General features: G+C 45.7%; 1 protein-coding gene across 2 annotated transcripts in view; it reads right to left on the bottom strand.

Moving 5' to 3' along the window:
* The window catches only part of XRN2 (5'-3' exoribonuclease 2), a 133,186-nt gene that overhangs the window by 50,595 nt on the left and 68,982 nt on the right, over positions 1 to 13,609 (bottom strand). For both annotated transcript variants that reach the window (XM_068143239.1, XM_068143240.1), the window contains exons 21-24: positions 10,786 to 10,869; positions 9,862 to 9,959; positions 9,690 to 9,769; positions 6,849 to 6,905 (exon numbers count right to left, since the gene is read on the bottom strand). In XM_068143239.1, the coding sequence (XP_067999340.1) occupies positions 6,849 to 6,905; positions 9,690 to 9,769; positions 9,862 to 9,959; positions 10,786 to 10,869 (319 nt within the window). The remainder of the gene's footprint in view (positions 1 to 6,848; positions 6,906 to 9,689; positions 9,770 to 9,861; positions 9,960 to 10,785; positions 10,870 to 13,609) is intronic.

Raw genomic sequence — 13,609 nt, 5'->3', positions numbered from 1 at the left:
GCTTTGTTAAAAGTCTGTCTCCTTGACCTCCCCAGGAAGGGAATCAATTTCACTCTATCTACAACATATAACCCCAGCTCATTCTCCCAACCTGTACTCAGCAGCATTTTACACTGTAGCACCTCAGGGAATTATTTTGGACTTCGGGAGAACTAATAAAGACTGATTGTGACAATGCCCTGAAAAAGTCAGTGGATGGAGTGTATGGTGTAACATGTCTGCTCCAAACAAGGGCTTTAAAGCCTCTTTTTTAAAGCGGAAAAGACATGACTGTCTTCATAATAATCATAGAATTGTTTGGGTTGGAAGGGACCTCTGAAGGTCATCTAGTCCAAACCCTCTCCCCTTTTTTTGTTCATTTGTTTGTTTGTTTTGTGTACACCTCCCAGCAGGCCTCAGGACCCACTCTAGAGCTGATTTTTATCTCCAAAGGAAGCTAAAAAAACCCAATGGGAAGTTAGTTAAAACCAAACTTCAAGTCAAGAAGGATGCAAGGCATGGCAGCAAAATATCCCTGATATAGAATCTTCATCAACACTGAACTTAAAAATCACGTCAGAGGTTCCAACATGGAATACCAGCACTGAATCCCTGAATTCCCATCCCCTTTGGTTTTAGTATTTATTGATTTAAAATAGCAATCAAGGAGCACAGCTATCTCTGCAAGGCAGGCAGTGCCAATGTCATCAGTCTTACAGGCTCACAGGATGTCAGAGGTTGGAAGAGACCCAAAGAGATCATCGAATCCAACGCCCCTGCCAGAGCAGGACCATACAATCTAGCTCAGGTCACAGAGGAATGCATCCAGACAGGCCTTGAAAGTCTCCAGAGAAGGAGACTCCACAACCTCTCTGGGGAACCTGTTCCAGTGCTTTGTGACCCTTACAATAAAGAAGGCCCCCCTTGTCTAGAGGTGGAACCTCCCGTGCTGCAGCTTACATCCATTGCTCCTTGTCCTATCCCAGGGAGCAAGTGAGCAGAGCCTGTCCTACCAGGGGCAAGGCTATGCTTGACCTCCTCTTCACCAACAGGGAAGGACTGGTGGGCGATGTGGTGGTTGGAGGGTGTTTGGGGTCCAGTGACCACGAGATAATTGAATTCTCAGTTTTTGGTCAACCTAAGAGGGGTAGCAAGAAGACCTCCACTCTGGACTTCCGGAGGGCAGAATTCAGGTTACTCAAGGAACTAATTCAGAGGGTTCCTTGGGATAAAGCCCTCAAAAACAAAGGGGTCCAGGAGAGCTGGACCTACTTCAAGGAAGAATTGTTGAAGGCTCTGCGACAGGCTGTGCCAATGTGCCGGAAGATGAGCCGCCGGGGCAGACAGCCAGCCTGGATGCTTCATGAACTTTTAATGGAACCGAGGGAAAAAAAGAGGGTGTACCACCTTTGGAAGCGAGGGGAGGCAACCCATGGAATGTTTAAGGATGTTGCTAGGTGTTGTAGGAAGAGAATTAGGGAGGCAAAAGCACACTTGGAGCTTAAACTGGCCTCTACTGAGAAGGACAACAAAAAGTCCTTCTATAAATATATTAATAGCAAGAGGAAGGGAAAGGACAACCTCCACTCCTTGGCTGACATGAAGGGAAATGTTTTATCAAGGGATGAGGAAAAGGCAGAGATACTTAACACCTTCTTTGCCTCAATTTTTACTAGAAGGACAGAACGTCTTCCTGACAGCTGGCCTGCAGAGCTGGCAGAAGGAGCCAGGGAGCTGCACAGCTTCCCTATGTTCCATGAGGAGGTGTTTGGAACTCTCCTTAGCAGCTTGGATCTCCACAAGCCCATGGGACCGGATGGGATCCATCCTAGGGTGCTGAGAGAGCTGGCCAAGCCGGTATTCATCATTTTTCAGCAGTCCTGGCTCAGTGGAGAGGTCCCAGAGGACTGGAAGCTGGCCAACATTGTGCCCATCCACAAGAAGGGTGGGTTGGATGAGCCAGGGAATTATAGGCCTGTCAGCCTGACCTCAGTGCCAGGCAAGATTATGGAACAGGTCATCCTGAGTGCAATGATATAAGTTAATGCTGTTAAGAGGATGGCTCATATGAATAAGCCTAGTCCTTTGATATCGCCTAATAATAGAGATCTTCCTCACAAAATCCTTCTATTTTCTCTCTTGTGATGAACTTTTAATTATTCCTATGATCTCTTTATTAGAATAAACCTTTATTAGAATAAACCAAAACAGGTTGGAAGAGACCTTCAAGATCATCGCGTCCAACCCATCAACCAATCCAACCCACCCAAACAGCTAACCCATGGCACCAAGCACCCCATCAAGTCTCCTCCTGAACACCTTCAAAGACAGCGACTCCACCAACTCCCCGGGCAGCCCATTCCATAGCACAATCACTCTTTCTGTATAGAACTTCTTCCTAACATCCAACCTGAACCTCCCCTGGCGCAGCCTGAGACTGTGTCCTCTTGTTCTGGTACTGGGTGCCTGGGAGAAGAGACCATCATCCACCTGTCTACAACCTCCCTTCAGGTAGTTGTAGAGAGTGATAAGGTCACCCCTGAGTCTCCTCTTCTCCAGGCTGAGCAACCCCAGCTCCCTCAGTCTTTCCTCATAGGGCTTGTGTTCCAAACCCCTCACCAACTTTGTTGCCATTCTCTGGACTCGTTCCAGCAAGTCAACATCCTTCCTAAACTGAGGGGCCCAGAACTGGACACAGTACTCGAGGTGTGGCCTAACCAGTGCAGTATACAGGGGCAGAAGGACCTCCCTGCTCCTGCTGGCCACACTGTTCCTGATGCAGGCCAGGATGCCATTGGCCCTCTTGGCTGCCTGGGCACACTGCAGGCTCATGTTCAGCCTGCCATCGACCAGTACCCCCAGGTCCCTCTCTGCCTGGCTGCTCTCCAGCCACTCTGACCCCAGCCTGTAGCACTGCATGGGGTTGTTGTGGCCAATGTGCAGAACCCGGCACTTGGATGTGTTCCATCTCATGCCGTTGGATTCTGCCCATCTGTCCAGCCTGTCAAGGTCCCTCTGCAGAGCCTCTCTACCCTCCAGCAGATCAACTCTTGCACCCAGCTTGGTGTTGTCAGCAAATTTACTGATGATGGACTCAATGCCCTCATCCAGATCATCAATAAAGATGTTAAAGAGCACAGGGCCCAGCACTGATCCTTGGGGCACACCACTAGTGACTGGCCGCCAGCTGGATGTGGCACCATTCAGCACCACTCTCTGGGCTTGGCCATCCAGCCAGTTCCTAACCCATCGTAGTGTGCTCCAGTCCAAGCCATGGCCTGACAGCTTGGCCAGGAGTTTGCTATGGGGGACGGTGTCAAAGGCCTTGCTGAGGTCCAGGTAGACTACATCAACAGGCCTCCCCACATCCACCAGGCGGGTCACCTGATCGTAGAAGGAGATCAGGTTGGTCAGGCAGGACCTGCCCTTCCTAAATCCATGCTGGCTAGGCCTGATCCCTCGGCCATCCTGTAAATGCTGTGTTATTGCACTCAGGATGACCTGTTCCATGATCTTGCCTGGCACTGAGGTCAGGCTGACTGGCCTATAATTCCCTGGCCCATCCATCCGGCCCTTCTTATGGATGAGCACCACGTTGGCCAGCTTCCAGTCCTCTGGGACCTCGCCAGTGAGCCAGGACTGCTGGAAAATTATGGAGAGTGGCTTGGCCAGCTCCTCTGCCAGCTCTCTCAGCACCCTAGGATGGATCCCATCTGGTCCCATGGACTTGTGGGGATCCAAGCTGCTAAGGAGAGTTCCAAACACCTCCTCATGGAACATAGGGAAACTGTGCAGCTCCCTGGCTCCTTCTGCCAGCTCTGCAGGCCAGCTGTCTGGAAGACGTTCTGTCCTTCTAGTAAAAATTGAGGCAAAGAAGGTGTTAAGTATCTCTGCCTTTTCCTCATCCTTTGTTACAATGTTCCCCTCCGTGTCCACTAAGGAGTGGAGGTTGTCCTTTCCCTTCCTCTTGCTATTAATGTATTTATAGAAGGACTTTTTGTTGTCCTTCACAGTAGAGGCCAGTTTAAGCTCCAAGTGTGCTTTTGCCTCCCTAATTCTCTTCCTACAACACCTAGCAACATCCTTAAACATTCCATGGGTTGCCTCCCCTCTCTTCCAAAGGTGGTACACCCTCTTTTTTTCCCTCGGTTCCATTAAAAGTTCATGAAGCATCCAGGCTGGCTGTCTGCCCCGGCGGCTCATCTTCCGGCACATTGGCACAGCCTGTCGCAGAGCCTTCAACAATTCTTCATTGAAGTAGGTCCAGCTCTCCTGGACCCCTTTGTTTTTAAGGGCTTTATCCCAAGGAACCCTCTGAATTAGTTCCTTGAGTAACCCAAAGTCTGCCCTCCGGAAGTCCAGAGTGGAGGTCTTCTTGCTGCCCCTCTAGGCTTGACCAAAAACCGAGAATTCAATTATCTCGTGGTCACTGGACCCCAAACACCCTCCAACCAGCACATCACCCACCAGTCCTTCCCTGTTGGTGAAGAGGAGTTCAAGCATAGCCTTGCCCCTGGTAGGCTCTCGCAGCATCTACAGCACCTACAGCACTTACAGCACTTACAGGATGGCCAAGGGATCAGGCCTAGCCAGCATGGATTTAGGAAGGGCAGGTCCTGCCTGACCAACCTGATCTCCTTCTATGATCAGGTGACCCGCCTGGTGGATGTGGGGAGGCCTGTGGATATAGTCTACCTGGACCTCAGCAAGGCCTTTGACACCGTCCCCCATAGCAAACTGCTGGCCAAGCTGTCAGCCCATGGCTTGGACGGGAGCACACTGCGATGGGTTAGGAACTGGCTGGATGGCCGAGCCCAGAGAGTGGTCGTTTTAAGAACCCCCAAGGAACTGCAAAGTGCATTTCTTGCATGTGGATATAGCAACTATATATATCGGACTTGGATGTCTCCATTTTGCACAGGGTGACCTTGTTGCTCCCCAGTCCAAAAGTAAGTTTCCTGTCTAGAAAACTATGCATGCTAATGAAAGTATCTTCTGCAGACTCTTGAGTACAAATCTTCCCGTCAGAGCACTAATTATACTTGATTAAGTTCACAGGTTGCCATAGCACAGACAGGAAGAATCTCAGTTTCAGACAAACTGAAGAACAATAAAGCTTAAAGTGGCTGAAAGCTTAATTTCTGCTGGTGCATTATACAGCAGTTTGGGTTTGCTCTAGGAAAATTCATCCACACTCCCAGTAATTCCAAGCTCCTGGTTTAAGCATCCAGGTCTCAGGTAGGTCCCACTAAGGACATGTTTGAAGTACATAGCACTAATCCACTTGTGGTTCTCTCACTGCCAAACCACTTGTTACCATAGAATGGCTTAGGTTGGAAGGGACCTTAGAGACCTTATACTCCAACCTCCCTGCCATGGGCAAGGACACCTCTCAACTAGTCTTGGTTGCTCAAAACCTCATCCAACCTGCCATCAACACCCCCAGAGAGGAGGCACCCACAGCATCTCTGGGTCACCTATTTCAGTCTCACCTCCCTTGTATTGAAGAGCTTCTTCCTAAGATCCAGTCTAAACCTACTCTCCCTCACCTTCAAACCATTCCCCCTTGTCCTATTGCTAAACACCCTTATGAAAAGTCCTTTTTCCAGCCTTCCTGTAGGCTCTCTTCAGATAATGGAAAGTAGATGTAAGGTTCCCCCAAGAGTCTTCTCCAGGCTGAAAAGCCCCAGCTCCATCAGCCTATCCTCATAATGCCAGGAAAAGCAACAGTGAATAGCTGAACAGAATCATCTCACTCTTCCAGCTGAAATACATCTGTTGTTCAGCACAGACAATGAATGAGGCTCAAAGGAAAGAGAATAATGGTCCCTTGGAAAACCCAGTCAGAGTCACAAGAACTGAAGAGCAGAATCATGACTGCTCATACTATCTCAAAAGACAGGAAGAAAAATTCTTGCCATGGAGGAAGGGACAGAAGTGTTAAAACAATTCAACCTCCCTGACAGTGGCAGATGGAAAGCCACAAACTACCTTTAACTCATCAGTCAGAGTAACTAAATCCCCATTTCAGAACATCCTTTCCACAACATCCTGACAAGTTACAACTTGGCACTTTTTACTGCCCCTAGATAGTTATTCTAGCTGAGCCAAGCTACACCTCCTTGGAGGGAAAAAAAGAAAAATCTATGTAGACAGATCACAAGTGATTTTCAGCATCTCAAGTGTCTTATGTGGCTCAAGAAGTGAAGGAAACCAGCATTACATACAGAGAATGACCTAAAACACACAGCACAAATTAAATGAGCAATTAAAATCTTCTGTGACCACAAAAGTTACTCTTGAAGACTCTGCATTGTTTTTTTATTCATTATGAAGTTCCTTATCATTCTCCCAAACACCACACTCAAGCCAAATTACTCCTTTACTTCTTAAAGACAGAAAACTTACATTCTCAGGCATGCTGTGGGAATTGCTAGGAATGAAAATGGATAAAAACCCAAGAGGAAAAAAAATCCACAGCTGGAGGGCTTTCAAAATCAATGCCCAGTTCTGTCTGGGAGGCTTGCTTTTATGAACATTTGGGTTTGTTTAAAAGTCTTGATACAGACTTTTCAAGCTCTGTAGGTGTGACCCTTTGTTTGCCAAAGACCCAGATGTCCCCAAAGAGAGAAATGACCATTTTGGACAACCTTGCAGGGCACACTGCTAAGCATTCTTTGCTTAACCACCCTTACCTGAGCCCACAGCATCATATCTGGGATTCAGCTCTTAACAGAAAACCCTCAAATAAAATCTTCAGTTTGATTAAGAGATGGATTCTGCTGCACAGTCAACAATGCAAAACATCAGACTGAGTTTTCATTGCTGAATTGTGTGTGGCATTGCATTAAACCCCATAGTTTACCTACCTGACTGCAGAATTTTGTGTCAGATCACGCAGCATTGGAACAGGAGACACCACTGGCCTGGTGAAAGAGAAAAACCTCTGTCAAACCATCATACTTCTCACCATTTCCTCTACTCTCTCTGTTGCTACCACTCTTGTTTCTCTGTTCAAATAGGCCTGCAAGCCAGAAAAGAGATTAAAAAATTAACCTGCCTTTCCCCCAAACCAAATACTCCTGTAAGCACTGGAATTACTGAATCCTTATTTCTTAAAGGCATTACTTTTGTGGCTAATCTATGGATTCTCTGGTGCTGAACAGTGGGTTCACACGCTTCCCACTGCCCAGCAGCCTCTTCACAAACTTGAGTGCTGTGCACCTTGGCAACCTCCATATAGTGCCCGGGTGTGCATGTTTTTAAGAGGACAGGAGAAAACCAGACCCTAACACATATTCAGATACTGTGAGGACACAACATTCCTTTGCTAAGAAGAAAAAGTCTTTGAAGCAAAAAAAATAAAACAAATTTAGCAGCTGTTTTATGGAGTACTTAGAGTCTCCTTTCTAACAGAGATTTAATAGGCTGACAGGCAATTACATCTTGGTCCCTTCCAACCCCTAACATCCTGTGATCCTGTGATTTTAACCCTTTGTTGTTTCCCTCCAGAAAACTTAACCTCTTCCATTCCAGCAGACCAACAACATACTTGACAAAAATTACTCTTATTAATCAGAAAGATTTCTTTGCTCAGCTTGTTCACAGAGGATAAGATAGACCATGTTGGAAGAGACCTTCAAGATCATCGAGTCCAACCCATCATCCAACACCATCTAATCAACTAAACCATGGCACCAAGCACCCCATCAACTCTCCTCCTAAACACTTCCAGTGATGGTGACTCCACCACCTCCCTGGACAGCACATTCCAATGGGCAATCTCTCTAGGAAAAATTTCTTCCTAACATCCAGCCTAAACCTCCCCTGGCACAGCTTGAGACTGTGTCCTCTTGTTCTGGTGCTGGTTGCCTAGGAGAAGAGGCCAGCCCCCACCTGTCTACAACCTCCCTTCAGGTAGTTGTAGAAAACAATAAGGTCTCCCCTGAGCCTCCTCTTCTCCAGGCTAAGCTGTCACAGACTCATGTTACACACAGAGGTCACAAGCTGTACAACATGCTGGCACTGGGTTTGATCCAAATTGTTTCAGCCAAGGCAGACTTCTTTTGAAGCAGCAATACAAATCCTGCTCACCTTCACAGAATCCCTAGCAAGCTACTTCTTTAACTAAAAAAAAAAAAGAATAAACAAACCAACCAACCCCATTTCTCAAGCCCTAAGGAAGAAAATGCCCAAGTTTTTTTCCCCCCTGCAGTGCTATTCCAACAACAACTCTGATTTAGTTATATTGTTCACAAGCCATGACAAGAATAAAGAAGTGTACATTAGTGAGTGTGACCTAAGACACATTATCTGTCCAACAAGACCAGAGTGTTTGTGCATTTAATGCAAATGAGTTACTGAACACCTGCTTATGCCTCCAAGCAAAGGTAGATAAATGAATGCATGCAGCACAATGGGAAGATCACACTGATAATGTCTCAAACTAAAGACATTATCTAGAAAACAAAAAATATTAGCATTTTTTCTGTGCCTGGCTGGTAACAGTTCTGAATTCAGTGCCTAAGTGCAAAACAGTAAAATACAGCTCTTTCTGGGGTTTTCTTTAATGAAATGAAGATTTGTCTGCTTTTAGCAGGGGGGTTGGACTCAATGATGTCTGGAGGTCCCTTCCAACATCCAGCACGCTGGGATTCTGTGCTTTTTGTATTATCATGAAAAAATGCTTGGTGGTTTGTTCTTTTAAACACCAGGCATTGTTGGCAGCTGCAGACTGCACTAAATTAACATCCATGCAACAGCAAAGAGGCCAAACCAACATGGCCCTTACTGAACAAGGTCACTTCTATTATATTCAAGTTAGAATATAATGTTACAATAATACTGAAGTTGTAACAACAACATTGATGTTAAAACACAGCAACAACATTGATGTAATATAATATTAAAGTTATACTATAATATATATTAAATATATGCCTATTAAAGTTCAAGCATCATTAATATATAAAAAGTCAGCTTCCATAGATGCAATGACAAACAAAAATTCATCAGCAATTAAACACACACATTAGAGTGCTTTAGAATAAACCTTTATTAGAATAAACCAAACCAGGTTGGAAGAGACCTTCAAGATCATCGTGTCCAACCCATCAACCAATCCAACCCACCCAAACAGCTAACCCATGGCACCAAGCACCGCATCAAGTCTCCTTCTGAACACCTTCAATGACGGCGACTCCACCTCCCCGGGCAACCCATTCCATAGCGCAATCACTCTTTCTGTATAGAACTTCTTCCTAACATCCAACCTGAACCTCCCCTGGCGCAGCCTGAGACTGTGTCCTCTTGTTCTGGTACTGGGTGCCTGGGAGAAGAGATCATCATCCGCCTGTCTACAACCTTGAAAAGTTGCTTGAAAAGTTGCTGATGCTGCTTTAAAAGCGTAGTTCTGAAATATCTTGCTTTTTTTGTACATATGCTGGTGATAATAGATACCTCTCAGATTGCATTGGGTTGGAAGGGATAATCAAGAGTCATCTTGTCCAACCCTCCTGCAGTCAGCAGGACAGCTCCAACTACATCAGGGTACCTCCTGTTAAACCTTATGGAAAGTTATGTTTAGTCTCAGAACCAAATGTGTTGCATTAACAGTTTTAGGTCTCTTGTTGAAGGCACAAAGATACTTTTATTCAAATACAGACATCTCAGAAGGAAAAGTCCTTCAGCATCAAATAACCCATACTCACTGATCTGGAAGAACAGCATTGTCATTGAGTGTAAGCTTTCCCTGGATTCCGTGGCACAGCTCTGGGGGCATATCCACTGGCTGTGGAAAAAAGTAGTTTTCCAGCTGAAGCACTCTCTTGGACCTCCATTCTCAGGGTTTACACAATCCCCTAAGAACAAAGTCCAACCTACCTCTGTATTTTTGGTCTTGTACTGTTCCACAATAAAGTCACAAAGAGGATGGTGTTTACCAACAAAGAGAACATCACCACCAAGGCTGTTCCTTCTGCCTAGAAAAGATGAAGAAAACAGGATGAGAGTTCAAAGCAAAGAGGGAAGGAAGAAACACAGAGCAGACCAGCACGCTGCCTTGTTGGCACCTCCACAAAAGAAAAGCTCCACTGTGACTTAAGAGAAAGCTTGAAGAGTGGCTGCGAAGAAAGGGCCTCTGCCCAGAACAGGCTGTCACTGGTCACAAGGGTAGTTGGCAGGCAGTGAAACAAGGAGGATCTTGTGTTTAATAGGAGAAATGTTGAATTTAGAACAGAGTAATGGTGAAGGTACAGACAGGCTGGGTAAAAAAACCCAACCAACAAACAAACAAAACCAAAAGCCAACAAAATAAAGCTCCCCTAAAACCCAATACACCTCCTCAGCAGTCTCCCTGCAAGAACCAGCTATGATTTTTGTACAGTGGGGAAAGAAACACATACTTTTCCCCAGGTAAGTCAAACAATAAGCTTCACATATCCTAACTGCACACAGCCAGCTGCTGGTCAGAACAGCCAATACACCTGTCAAGCCTTAACATCAGCTCTAGCTTGGAAAGAGTTTCTCCTTCTGATGGCAACATATTCATTAATAATTACTTTTACAGCATATACTGGTAGAAACTTTTCATACCATTAAGCTGCCATATAATTTTCAGCTTAAGTCTTCTGTAGGTCTACTTGAGTAAAAGGAAAATAAATGAAAGAGCTACAAAACCAAACCCATCAAGGATCATTCCAATCACCAGCACCATCCATGAAGAAGAGGCTACAGCCTGCCATAACTTGAACAATCAAATGTCTATTATACTGGGGCCATTTAGGGTAAACCAATCATAATTCTTACTTTCTTCAGGAGTGAGGTCATGGTAGACTTCTTCCAGGGCAGCTCTAAGGCGTCGCTCATCAACAAATGGCAATAAGGCAACACCTAATAAAACCAAAACACATGATTATTTCCTCCCCCCCCCCAACACTTGTTGGAACAAAAAATAAAGACACTAGCAGGGGAAGCTCTAACAGACCCAAGAAACAACTGCTGCACCAGGCAGAGAAAACCTTGTGTTTTCAGGGTTGTGAAACAGGTTGTTTAGAGGTGGGGCAGGATGAAAAGCAAACTCATCTCCAAGCACACCTCCATCCTCATACTCCTCCCCAGTCCTGGGTAGGCACAGGCATGCAGCAACCTCTATCCACATCTGCCTCATTCATAAGCAAGATTCACATTGCATTGGGCTGGAAGGGACCCTCAAAGCACATCTTGTCCAACCCCACTGCAGTCAGCAGGGACACCTTGATCTACGTCAGGCTGCCCAGGGACACATCAAGGCTGATCTTGAATGTCTCCAGGGACAGGGCCTCAACCACATCTCGGGGCAACCTGCTCCAGTATTTCACCACTTTCATTGTGAAGAGCTTCCTCCTGATGTCCAACCTACATCTACCCTGATCCAGCTTCAGAGCACTGCCCCTTGTCCTATCACTCCAAGCCCTTCTAAACAGTCCTTCTCCAGACTTCCTGTAGAATGGAATAGAATAGATTTAACCAGGTTGGAAGAGACCTTTGAGATCATCGAGTCCAACCTATCATCCAACACTATCTAATCAACTGGCGACTCCATGTGACCGTTTGAGGCTGTGCCTTTAAGAAAAAGACAGTGCTGGGACACTATGGCTGAATGTTTTGGAATGTTAACGAAAACAACCAGATATTCTAAATTAATTTCATTGGTGGATTGGTAAAAATGTAGTTTTGTCATAGAGTTGGAAGGGTAAGGCCAAGAAGCCTACTCCCTCCCCCCTGTAAAGTAAAGGGAAAGAAAATTGAAGGGAAAGGGAAAGAAAAACTCACAGCTGAATTAGCAAAGCAGTGGAGCTGTATATTTACAAAGCAATGTAGGATATGCAGGGGAATATATACAAATTTACAATATTTACAATATATACAAAGATATACAACAAAGTAGCACAGAAATGAGAGTTCCCCCCTCTGCTGACGGGGGTTCCCCACCTCCACTCTCCCCTCTCTCCCCTTTGCCCAGAGCGGGTTAGAAAGAGAGAGAAAGAGAAAAAAAAAAGTTAAAAGCAGTTTTGTGTTAATTGGAAAGGAGTTAATACAGGCCTTTGTAGCTTATCGGTTTCAAGGCCAAAGCCTTGGCCGAAAGCCCAGGAGCTGCAAGCTGCTGCCCGAAGGAGAAGCGGAAGAAAGACTGCAGATAAAGTGCCGGAATGCCCAGGATACCTTGCTGCACTCCCAGTTCAGAAGGTGCTTCCTCACACTCTACCAATGAAATTAGTTTAGATTGTTCTTTTCATTCACCAACTTCCGTCCACCATACTCCCTTTCTTAAAGGCACAGCCTCAACCGGTAACAGTCCACCCCTTCTAAACAATTTCATTGGCTGTTCACACTGTCCATCCAATCCAAGACGATATTTACAGTTCGTAAACAAAGTTCATACTCCATTCTGGCTATGCTCAGATGTAGATGATTCAAAAGTCCAAGAAAATCAGAAAATGAGAAAATGGAAAACAGTTCGTTTCTTTGCCGATGAAGCGAAGAAAAGGGAAACAGGGAATCTCAGGGTCTCTTAGTTAACTCAGGGCTCTCAGGGATCTCAGGGTTCGTGCACCGTAGATTCCTCGTTGATTCTTCCTTGGGACGCAATGTAGCTGTACAACAGTTTCGAAGTTAACCTCTTTCTGCTAAAGTTAAATTTCTTTGTGGTATACACTGAATTTCACCATTCTCTTGCATTACCCAATAAGTGTGACCCGGACCTTCAGCTGAAACCACCCCTCGGACAGGTTTAGCCTCTCCTGAGGGTGAAAATACCCAAACAGTTTTACCTAACAGATTCTTTTCTCTAACAACAGGAACTCTATCACCTTCTATTTTCCGTAGCAAATCTGAATGTGCAGGTCCAGCTCGGTTCACTGAACCTCTACTATTTACCAGCCAGGTTGCTTGTGCTAAATGTTTTTCCCAGTTTTTCAAAGATCCACCCCCCATGGCTTTGAGAGTGCTCTCCAACAAACCATTATAGCGTTCCATCTTCCCTGAAGCTGGTGCATAGTAGGGAATATGGAATATCCACTCAATACTGTGCTCTTTTGCCCAGTTCTATACAAGGTTGTTCTTGAAATGAGGTCCGTTGTCTGACTCAGTCCTCTCTGGAGTTCCGTGTCTCCACAGGATTTGTCTTTCCAGACCGAGAATGGTGTTGCGTGCAGTTGCATGTGGAACTGGATAAGTTTCCAACCATCCAGTGTTTGCTTCTACCATAGTAAGCACGTATTGCTTACCAGAACGAGAACGTGGTAGAGCGATGTAGTCAATCTGCCAAGCTTCACCATACTTGTACTTGGACCACCTGTCACCATACCACAAGGGCTTAAGTCGTTTTGCCTGCTTAATAGCAGCACAAATGTCACAGTCATGGATGACTTGTGTGATAGCATCCATGGAAATGTCTATGGATCTGTCACGAGCCCATTGGTATGTTGCATCTCTGCCTTGATGTCGTGACGAATCATGAGCCCACCGAGCTAAGAATATCTCACCTCGGTGTTTCCAGTCGAGATCAAGATTAGAGTCCATTAGGCCGGTCAGCCTGACCTCAGTGCCAGGGAAAGTGATGGAGCAGATTATCCTGGCGGCAATAACTGCG

The sequence above is a fragment of the Melanerpes formicivorus genome, unplaced genomic scaffold (genome assembly GCF_026170545.1).
Source record: "Melanerpes formicivorus ecotype bairdi unplaced genomic scaffold, bMelFor1.0.p_v2 SCAF_9, whole genome shotgun sequence".
Lineage (NCBI taxonomy): Eukaryota > Metazoa > Chordata > Aves > Piciformes > Picidae > Melanerpes > Melanerpes formicivorus.
The sequence above is the reverse complement of the archived record's forward strand: the minus strand, read 5'-3'. Positions and strand labels throughout refer to the sequence as shown.